This window comes from Sorex fumeus, unplaced genomic scaffold (genome assembly GCF_029834395.1).
Source record: "Sorex fumeus unplaced genomic scaffold, SorFum_2.1 ptg000184l, whole genome shotgun sequence".
Taxonomy (NCBI): Eukaryota; Metazoa; Chordata; class Mammalia; order Eulipotyphla; family Soricidae; genus Sorex; species Sorex fumeus.
In genome coordinates, this window is record NW_026606241.1 from 3,124,334 (window position 1) to 3,135,812 (window position 11,479).

The 11,479-nt window shown below is 46.4% G+C and overlaps 1 protein-coding gene across 1 annotated transcript in view; it reads right to left on the reverse strand.

Annotated features, from left to right (window-relative positions):
• LOC130017273 (zinc finger protein 846-like) overlaps window positions 1-7,466 on the reverse strand; it is a gene marked incomplete at its 5' end in the record, with an annotated part of 61,729 nt that extends 54,263 nt beyond the window's left edge. The window contains one exon of the mRNA XM_056107961.1: window positions 6,537-7,466. Within this exon, the coding sequence (XP_055963936.1) occupies window positions 6,537-7,466 (930 nt within the window). The remainder of the gene's footprint in view (window positions 1-6,536) is intronic.
• Between the last annotated feature and the right edge of the window lie 4,013 nt (window positions 7,467-11,479).

The window sequence follows — 11,479 nt, forward strand, 5'->3', positions numbered from 1 at the left end:
AGAAGGACATGCAAAATTGACAGAAGTGTTGGCCATTAACTTGTGTCCATTTCTTTCTCAACTCGATGAAGAACACATTACATGAAAATAATTCCTATACAGAAAATGGAAGCACCAGTTTCAAACAAATAAAAATAAACCAGAGTCTGGGTTCGGTTGTAACTCAGTATGGAGCTCAGGATGCATGTATGAAAGCAAGGCTGAATCCCCACAAAACTGAGAACACAGGGGCCATTGAAGACATCGAACCTAATTGAGTTAATGTCAGTTAATGTTAATCAATGAGGTTTTGGGAGTTTTTTGTATTTATTTGTTGGTGCAGTGTCACACAAGATAGTGCTTATAGATCACTCCTAGCGGGGCTGTGGTGACCATATTGGGTGCTGGGTATAGAACCTGGTTCCATCCCTGGACAAAGCAGTGCACTTCCCACTACACTACTACTAGGGCCAAAAAAACCAGTTCTTTTCAACAATGTTCACCTGTGCTTACATTCTATAAAAAAAACCTCAGTATTATTTTGGTATTTAAAAAAACAGAATGTCTTTAAATCTTAAAACTACTGAGTTTATCACCCACTGAGGCTAAGAGCCTATTACTCTTGGCATAAGGCTGTGGATTTCCTCCCTGTGATGTCCAGAGTCTGGAGATCTGCTGACAGCAAAGGATGCCAGGTGCCCCCATACAAGCCACATGCTTGGTCCACTGAAAATCCCTCTGGCATAATAATTTATTCTGAACATGCAAACCTTTCCAGCTCACTTGTAATCGATGATCCTGTTGTACTGCATCAAAATGTGGTAATACTGAATCCCACATTTGGGGTTTGATGTCTGAAATCAAACAAAATAGAATGTAAGAGTTACTCACTGGATAGTAGAATGAGGTCCAGCAGATAGTGGACATCTTGATAGTTCTCACAGTCCAAACAGACCCACAGAAAAGGGTAGATCTTTTGGGTGATCACTGTGATGACCTAGACATTATCCAAACTAGCTTTTGGGTGTTGTATTTTGACCAGACCAGATACTGGGAGCACATGAAATGCAGGGGATCAAAAATCAGTCAGCTGCCTAGAGTGCAAGTGCGCTCCCTGCTATCCATGTCCTGATCCAAACTAATTTTGATATGGACTTATTCATTACTTTAAAACAAAGGCAAAAATATAACTAAGAGGAACACGAAAGAACAGGAGAGAGACCATGTGCTTAGCTTGAGGCAGACAGGCTCTGATCTCAGATCCCTGAACACCTCGGGTACAATTCCTGAGCGCACGGCCAGGAGTTACACCTGAGACCCACAAGGAGTTATGTATTACTATGGCTGGGCCCAAAACCTAAACGACGATAAACTTCTTAGGTACTCAAAAACATATAATGATCCGAGGGCAAAGATAAGCAAGGTGTTAGAAAGGGCAGAGGAGTTCTGACTGCTCCAGAAAAGGGGACCCGGAGTTGCAGGCTCCACAGCCACCCTGCTGAGGCACATAAAGGAAGACCGAAGGCTTAGATTCCCATGGACTATTCTACACACCTGACAGATAAGGAAGATTAACGACAAAGCCAGGAAATTAAAGCACAGATCATTCCATGATGGACAGTTAGGGGGGAAGAAGGGGAGCACGAACTTGGCACAGATGCCTGGATCCAGGAGCTTGAAGCCCTACGGCCTCAAACAGCAGAGAGCCGGGCACTCAGACTCGGAGCCACAGCCCACGTCTCCTTCCTGAAACAACCCAAGACCCGAGAAGCCTGTGCGCTCCTGTCACTGCTCTGGGTCATCTTGTCGCCCTCATGCCTGAGGATGGTGTGGAAGAGGGCACGTCACCAGCTCCTGCCTTTGTTTTTCCTGTAGATCAGCAGGAGTCTCCATGGAAAGACCTGAGCCATGAGCACGAGAGGAGCACAGCCAGCCCCACCCCCCACCAGGAAGTCCCTGCATTGGAGCAAGAAATGTAGTGACTTGCCAGACACTTGGTCACTGGCTCACAGACCCATCTGCAGGGATACACTGCCAGATGCTCCTCCCTCTCCAGGAGACAGAGAAGTGGGTTGTGACCAGGCTGCCTGTTGGGACAGGAGGGCTAGTCTCAGCCTACAGGGGAGGAAACTATGCCATGCCCGAGCCCCGGGAATCCACTCAGGGCCCTACAGGAAGGTACCTAAGGCCAGGGACTAACTCTTAGGTCAGGAGCTCCCATGCAGAGATGGCCCCTGCAGGTCACAGTGACAACAGGCCCATTAGTGACTCTGCGTGGGGGCAGTCACAGGGACTCAGGGTGGACAAACCTTCAGCTGCCCTCTTGTATAATGGGCGGGGTCATGGGCCTGGGAGCTTTCTTCCAGGGAACAAGGTCACTTCTGCACTCAGGTGAGTCCCAGGTGCCCCATGTCTGATCTCCTGGACCTAGGCCATCCTGGTCGTGATTTACTGTAATACCGAATTATCACATGAGCCTCCTCCAGCACTTGCTCCTGTTTTGCAGGAACAGCTCTGAAAACCATGTAAACAGTGTCTTGTATCACAACATTATCCAAATATCCAGGGTGTTTACTATGAGCCATGATTTTACGTGTGTCTAACAACTGGAATTTCTGGAGTGGGTCTACTTTTTTTTAATGTAGGAGTACTGCTATTTATTCAGTCACTGATTAGATGATTGAATTGTGCATGAACTCCACCTTACTTTTTTTCATTTTTTTACAATTTTATTTATTGAATTACCGTGAGAAGTTACAAAGCTTTCGGGTTTAAGTCTCGGTCATACAATGAAACACCCGTACCTTCAACACTGCCCATTCTCCACCATCAAAAACCCCAGTATACCCCCATCCCACACCCTCCCCCTACCTGTGGGGCAGATGATTTTCACATTACTCTACTTTGATCACATTCAATATTTCGACACCAGACCCACCATTATTGAGATTTTACCCCAACACTCGCAATAGCACAGCAGTAGTGCATTTGCCTTGCACGCAGCCAACATGGCCGACCCGAGTTCGATTCCTCCGCCCCTCTCGGAGAGCCCGGCAAGCTACTGAGAGTATCTCGCCCGCAAGGCAGAGCTTGGCAAGCTCCCCGTGACGTATTCGATATGCCAGACACAGTAACAACAAAGTCTCCAATGGAGACGTTACTGGGCCCGCTCGAGCAAATCGACGATCAACGGGAGGGCCTTTACTTTACTTTACTTACCCCAACACTCAGATCTGCTGAAAAGGCAACAGTAGACAATTTGTGTTCTATTGCTGGTTATGAAAAACATATGATGTCGTGTGGCTGCAGTAAGGCCATGTGATTTTGAAATTCTAAAATTTTAACACCTAAATCTGGAGGGATTTCTGGCAAAAGCCACTGGGTTTCGAGATTTGCTCCTGAGTCTCTGGGATCATGGCCATTGAGCAGCTTGATCAGGAGCCAGAAAGGCCATTTGTGCGTGATGACTTGGGGTCTTGTTGGGGTGGGGAGGACAAGCCCGGCTCCACCCCCATCCCCTGAGGCCCAACAAGTTTCCTCACTGGGGGCCCAAGCCTGACTGTCCAATGGCCGCTGGAGGATGACGGCTACCGAGCCGCCAGGAGGAAGCAGTTGGAAAGACAGCACCCTTTCCCCCCTGCGGTGGCCCAGCAACAGCAACCTACTGCGGGGTCCGGACACATTTCTGCAAAAAGCTGCTGGGTTTCAAGATTTGTTTCTGAGTATCTGGGATCATGGCCGTTAAGCAGCTTGATCAGGAGCCAGAAAGGCCGTTCGTGGACGATGACTTGGGGTCTCATTGGGGTGGGGAGGACAGGCCCGTCTCCACCCCCATTCCGTGAGCCCCAAAATGTCTCATCACTGCGGGCCTAGACCTGACTGTCCAATGGCCTCTGGAGAATGACGGCCACTGAGCCGCCAGGGGGGAACAGGCAGAGGGACAACACCCTTTCCCCACTGGGATGGCCTGGGAACAGTAACCTACTGCGGGGTCTGAATGCAGTTCTGCCAAAAGCCACTGAGTTTCGAGATTTGTTTCGGAGTCTCTGGGGTCAAGGCCGTTAAGCAGCTTGATCTGGAGCCAGAGAGCCCGTTCGTGGGCGATGACTTGGGGTCTCATTGGGGTGGGGAGGACAGGCCCGGTCCCCCCCCATCCTGTGAGGCCCAACAAGTTTGTCACTGCAGGCCTGAGCCTGACTGTCCAATGGCCTCTGGAGGATGACAGCCACTGATTCACCAGGGGAGAGTAGGTGGAGTGACAACATCCTTTCCTCCCTGGGGTGGCCAGGTGACAGTAACGTACTGTGGGGTCTGGACACATTTCTGCCAAAAGCTACTGGGTTTTGAGATTTGTTTCTGAATCTCTGGGATCATGACCGTTAAGCATCTTGATCAGGAGTCAGAGAGGCCATTCATGGGCGATGACTTGGGGTCTTGTTGTGGTGGGGAGGACAGGACCGGCTCCACCCCCATCCTGTGAGGTCCTGCGTGTCTCGTCACTGTGGGCCCAAACCTGACTGTCCAGTGGCCTTTGAAGGATGGCGGCCACTGGGCCACCAGGGGGAACAGGCCAAGGCATGAAACCTATTCCCACCTGGGTTGGCCCAGCACCGGTAACCTACTGCAGGTTCCGGGCGCATTTCTGCCAAAAGGCTCTGGGTTTCGAGATTTGTTTCTGAGTCTCTGGGATCATGGCCATTAAGCAGTTCAATCAGGAACCAGAGAGGCCATGCCTCCAATTCTATAGCTGAGCCGGAGGTGGTTTGTGGGTGTGTCTCCCACATACCTAACTTTTGGCCGTTTACATTCTTGGTTAAGCTTTGCCCCAAATTTTTGGGGGCTAGCCAAAGGTACAGCAGCAATTTTGGGGTATCTGGAAGTCTGAAGGCGCCATCAGGCTGCTGATGCACTCGCCTCACAGGAACAGATTGACCTGCTGGCGGCAACCATACCCCTTGGGTCTACTTTTAAACCATGAATATAATATCTTGTGGATTGGTGTGGTAATACAGCAGATAAAACATTCACCTTGCACTTGACTGACCCAGGTTCAATACACTAGCACATATATGGGCTCCAGATCTCTGACAGAAGTGATCCTTTAGCTCAGAGGTAGGAATAAGCCACAGACAAAGAAGGGTGTTTACCAAAAATACTGCAACGTCAAAAGGTAACTCTAATGAAAGGAAACAAGAACAACAAATACTCAAGTGTGAATTCTGAGGCACCCCTCCCAGGTTGCCAGATGTGAAGAATAGTGAGTCGGTAGGTCCCATAGTATGAGGTGTTTGGTGTTCCGCTCTCCAGAGAAACAAAGACACGGGGACCATAACAACTGATGGCAGATGGACCAGAGCACAGTGAACCTTTAATTCAGAACCGAATACATACTTATAGAACATCTGAGGGAGATTGAGGTACAGGACTGCATGTATTGTGATTTACCATTTACAGAGGTCAAGTCACAGGCGCTGGAGCAGAAGTCCAGAGGGGAGGACATTTTCCTTGCACGGGGCAGTTCAGTTTCAATCCCTGCCATCCTATATGGTCATCAGGAACTGCCAGAAGTAACTACTGATTGTGGAGGCAGGAGTAACCACAGAACATCACTGCATGTGAACCAAAAAGCAAAATAAAATGTTAAGCCAGAGTCACAACAAAGAATAAGACAGTGGTGAGACTTGACAGCCCTGAGCGAAGTGATTTTATTTTGCCTTTTTATTCAAATTCCTTTTTTTAACTTTTAATTAGTGAGACACCATGAGGCACAGTTGTAGACTTACAAAGTTCTGTGCTTGGGTTTCAAGTATACAATGACCAAATACCCATCCTTCAACCAGTGCCCATTTCCCACCACCACGGATCCCTGTATCCCTCCCACCCCCCACGCCCTCATCCCACCCTGCCTCTGTGGCAGGGCATTCCCCTTTGTTCTCTCTCTTATTTTGGGTGTTGTGGTTTGCAAAAGAGGCATTGAGTGGCAATCATGTTTGGTCTATAGTCTACTTTCAGCATGCTTCTCCCATCCTGGGAGGATCCTTGCAACACTCTTTATTTGGTGCTCCATTCTCTATCTGGGCTGCCTTTTCCCCTAGCATGTGTGACTGGCCTCCAAGCCATGAAGCAAAATTCCTGGTACTAATCTTGGCAACTCTTGACCATGACAGCCCTGAGCAAAGGAGATTTTTTTTCATTTTATTCATATTCCTCTTAGTTTTCACCAGAAATCTGAAAAGTACATGTTAACATACATATCAAGTTCAAATTCGGGGACCCTGGCATAGACTTTCCCTTATAGACTGACATCACAAAAAGTTTGTTACACATAGCTAGGATTATTACCTCCCTGGCTGCACTTTTGTAGCACAGCATCCCATGGTGCAAAGAAAAAAGACTTTCTGAAAAGGGCCTGTTTTGACATTAAAAATTTTTATTAGGTCATTGAGTTATCTACTATGAATTTTATGATGTTTCCTAAGACCAGAAGGAAACACAAAGACCTTCCCACATTCTTGACATATATAAGATTTCACCCCAGTGTGAACTGCCCGATGTACAATTATGCCGGAGGCCTGATGAAAGGCCCTCCCACATTCCTTACAAACAAATGGTTTCTCTCCAGTGTGAATTCTCACATGACGAGTAAGGGTTGAGGAAGAAACAAAGGCCTTCCCACACTCCTTACAAATATAAGGTCTCTCCCCAGTGTGCTGTCGCATATGGCGAATGAGGGTTGAGGATTCCACAAAGGCATTTCCACATACCTTACATCCATAAGGCTTTTCTCCATTGTGAATTCTCATATGCATATTGAGGCTTGAGGAAGAAACAAAGGCCTTTCCACATACCTTACATCCATAAGGCTTCTCTCCATTGTGAATTCTCATATGTCGAGTAAGGCCTGAGGATACAACAAAGGCCTTTCCACATTCCTTACAAACATATGGTCTCTCTCCAGTGTGAATTCTCATATGGCAGAGAAGGCTTGAGGATACAAGAAAGGCCTTTCCACATACCTTACATCCATAATGCTTCTCTCCATTGTGAATTCTCATATGCATATTAAGGCTTGAGGAATAAACAAAGGCCTTTCCACATATCTTACATCCATAAAGCTTCTCTCCATTGTGAATTCTCATATGTTGAGTAAGGCCTGAGGATTCAACAAAGGCCTTCCCACATTCCTTACAAACATATGGTCTCTCTCCAGTGTGAATTCTCATATGGCAGGTAAGTCTTGAGGAATTAACAAAGGCCTTTCCACAAACCTTACATCCATAAGGCTTCTCTCCATTGTGAATTCTCATATGCCGAGTAAGACCTGAGGATTCAACAAAGGCCTTCCCACATTCCTTACAAACATATGGTCTCTCTCCAGTGTGAATTCTCATATGGCAGGTAAGTCTTGAGGAATTAACAAAGGCCTTTCCACAAACCTTACATCCATAAGGCTTCTCTCCATTGTGAATCCTCATATGCACATCAAGGCTTGAGGACACAGAGAAGGCATTTCCACATAGCTTACATCCATAAGGCTTCTCTCCTTTGTGAATTCTTATATGCCGACTAAGGTTTGAGGAATAAGTAAAGGCCTTCCCACACTCCTTACATATATAAGGCCTCTCTTCAGTATGAGTTTTCATATGCCCGGTGAGGGTTGAGGATCGAGTGAAGGCTTTTCCACGTGCCTTATATTTATGAGGTTATTCTCCAGCATGAATTTTCCTGTGTCTAGAAAGGTAGGAGGAGTAACCAAAGACCTTCCCACATTGCTCACACACATATGCTTTCTTTCCAGTATGGATTCTACAATGTTGTAAGAGGTCTGAGGGTTGAGTGAAGGCCTTCGCACAGTCCTTACATGCATGTGGTTTCCCTCCTGTGTGGATGTTCATGTCATCACATTGGGGTGATGCCGGATTCAAACCACGCCCTTGCTGCTGATACTCTTGGGGATTCTGTCCACTGTGGGTTTCTAAGGGAAAATCACAGTCCTGGGAACATGGGAAAGCTCCCCCACATTCCTTACACTGAGACAGGGTCAATCCATGGTGACTTTGCTTGTGGGGCTTTCGGTGTGAAGGACTCGCTGTAAACAGTGCTCCTCTCCCACATTCAAGGGTCTGCTCCAATGTTGGGGTTTGTGTCTGTAGACTGAGAATAACAGATTGCGTGAAACTTTTCCCAGGGGAGGGATTCTTCAGAATGAGGTTGCTCTCTCCATTCTGATCACCCTCGGAGGCAATCCTGCTTGCCTTGGCATCCCCATGTGGCTGAGGGCACAAATGCACACTCGAAACTTTTTCACAGTGTGAAGGGTCAGAGACATTCCACTCGGGCTGGCTGCTTCCCTGTAGAACAGCAGAGGATTCCAATTATCGTTCTCTGCCTTAAGTGTCTCCATGTCAAAAGAAATTGATACCTGCAGGTTGATTTCTAACATTTGCAACATACCAATGCAATTCCCGACAAGTGGATGGCAATACCATGGACTAACCTAATGTTTCTGTAAGACACACATGGAAAATTGATGAATGAGGGACCATTAATTTGTTAAATATTTTTTAACTCGATGAACAGGCAGAAATAACTCCCTCCACAGAATACTGATGCACCAGATTCAAGATAAAACACACTAAATTCTGTGTTCAGTTCTATCTCAATGTGGAGTAAATCCGGGGATGCATTTGTTAAGAAAAACTGCATCCAACACTGCTGACACTGACCACAAGGGCCATTGAAAACATCTCACCATAGGCAGGTTCTTTTCACGGTCAATGCCTTTTTCTGTTCTGTATTTTGTTTTCATTTAGGGTTGGGGTACACCATTTAGAGCTCAGCATTACCAGTAGGTCTCTGTGAAACACATGGCAATGTGGATGGACCAGTTTAAAAGACAAGGTATTTTAACGAATATCATTTGTAGATACTTTCAATCAAATGAAAAAGCAAGGCATATACATGAAACATATTACAATTTTCTTTAGGTTTTGAGCAGAGATGTCAGCACCCAGTTATGATAAGGGTCCTCAAATTCAAGCATCATACTCCAAAATTTTTTTCCAGCCATTCCCGGCCCTGCACTTTAAAAATAACATGCTGGTCCACTGATATTTTCTGTTAGTATTATAAAATTGATTCCAAACTTGCAAATCTTACCGGCTCACTCATACTCACTGATTGAGTTCCTAAATCCCGAAGCCATGCATTGAGTTCTGAAACGAAACACAATATACAATGTAAATATTCTTCGAATGGAGGGGCTGGAGCAATAGCACAGTGGGTAAGGCATTTGCCTTGCACACGGTTTACCCGGGTTCGATTCCCAGCATCCCATATGGCCCCTTGAGCACTGCTAGGAGTAATTCCTGAGTGCATGATCCAGGAGTATCCCCTGTGCATTTCTGGGTGTGACACCCCCCCCAAAAAAAAAAGAAAATGAATTCTTCGAATGGGATGGGACATCCTTAAACAGGCAGTACAGCTTGAGGACATCTATTTGGTTCTCACAGTACAAAGTATCCCACAGAAAAGGGAAGGTCCCTGGAAAGGATTGCTGTGAAAAGCTTGGCAATGCTACAAGACATGCATGCATGCCTCTCTTCCCCGGCCTCAGGGTTCCTCCTTTCAGCCAGGAGATCACCGCAGGCTTCAACCCAGAATGCCCTGAACCTCACAGTTATGGAGCATGGATTAGTGACAAGGAAAATGTGACAAGTAAACCGCATGTATACATATAAAAATGGAGTAAATTACTGAAAAGGCATGAACAGAATCTTCACATCTGAAATGTTCTAGATTGTGGTTATCCAAGAGCTAAGATCCAGGTCCTAATTTAAGAATAAAATACCGGGCCCATAAAACACCACAAATAGTATAACTGGGGTCTTAAATGTCCAACAGGGGTTTGATCACAGCACAGTACGTAGTATTTTTTTTCTCTAGTTTGAGATCCTCACCTGGGGATACTCAAGGCTTCTCCCTGACTGTGTACTCAAAAATCACCTTTGGTTTTGCTTGAGGATCATTATTGGTTGGTGAGAATAGAATGCATGTCCAGAACTTGCAAGACAAACACCGTGTTCACTGTACTGTCACTATAGGTTCGGCATCACATGCAATGTACTGAGCCTGTGCGAACTGATGCCTGAGTGCAGTAAACCCCAAAGCTTAACAAATCCAAAGATGAACAAAGATGACCAAAGCTCCCAGATGGTTTTTAAAATAAACATAAAAGGATGCAGACAGACAGCACAGCAGGTCAGGCACTGGCCTTCCTCAAAGTCAATTAAAGTTCGATCCTGACATTCAGTAGGGTCTCTCAAGCCATCAGCTGTGATCCCTGACTGCATAATCCAGAGGCAAATCCTGACTCCGGATGAACCAAGAACCACTGAAAGTGCCCACGAGCACTGAAATAGACCAACCTCTGATGGGGTGAGGCCCTAAGAAATACATAAACTGGGTTGGGAGCGATATTACAGCAGGCAGGACACAGACACTGCACACACGTACAGGATTGATCCCCAGCAGCACACAATGCCCCGGACCACAACCAGGATGAATAACTGAATACACAGCCAGAAATAATCCCTACGTATTTTTAAGTATAACCCCAAACCAAGTCAAAACAAAATAAGAGAATGCCCCGCCACAGAGGCAGGGTGGGCAGTGGGATGGGGGTGGGAGGGATACTGGGATTAGTGGTGGTGGAGAATGGGCACTGGTGGAGGGATGGGTACTCGATCACTGTATAACTGAAACCTAAGCATGAAAATTTGTAAGTCTACAACTGTACCTCGTGGTGTTTCATTAATAAAAATTTTAAAAAATAAAATAAAAATAAAATAATAAAAATAAAAATAAATTAACTGAAGTTGTGGGCCTGGTGCAATTGTTCCAGGATTAAGACAGCAACGTTTTGCGCTGCCAAGTGTGTTCAAACCTCAGAATCCCATGGCTCCTGAGCACCCCTGGGAGTGTTCCCTTAGCACAGAGACAAGAGGATTCAGGTTGTGCCCCAAATAAAAGCAAAACCCCAAAAATTACTAGATATTATGTATAGTACAAGAAGTGATCAGAGAACTCAGCATTGGTAGGAACCAGAAACTTTTTTGAGGGACCTAAGTGATGGCTTAGCGCATGGGGAGCTTGCCATGCACGGGGCTAACCTGGGTTGATCCCGAACACTCAAGATTCATGCAAACCCACAGAGAGTGATTCCTAAGGACAGAGCTTAGAGTAAGCCCTGGGCATCGCCAGGTGAGCACCAACTAGAAAACCAGGGACAGAGCTAGAGAAAGAGCTACTGCATGGCTGTCCTCGCCAGTACAGTCACAACTACTGTTGGAAACACAGTCACGGCCCAGCACAGGGAGCCGACTTGGGACTGTCCAGACAAGGTCAGCCCCGCACTGCTCTCACCAATGGCCCACAGGTTCTGGTAGGTCTCCAGCATCACGTCCTTGTAGAGCTTTCTTTGAGAGGCATCCAAGCACAT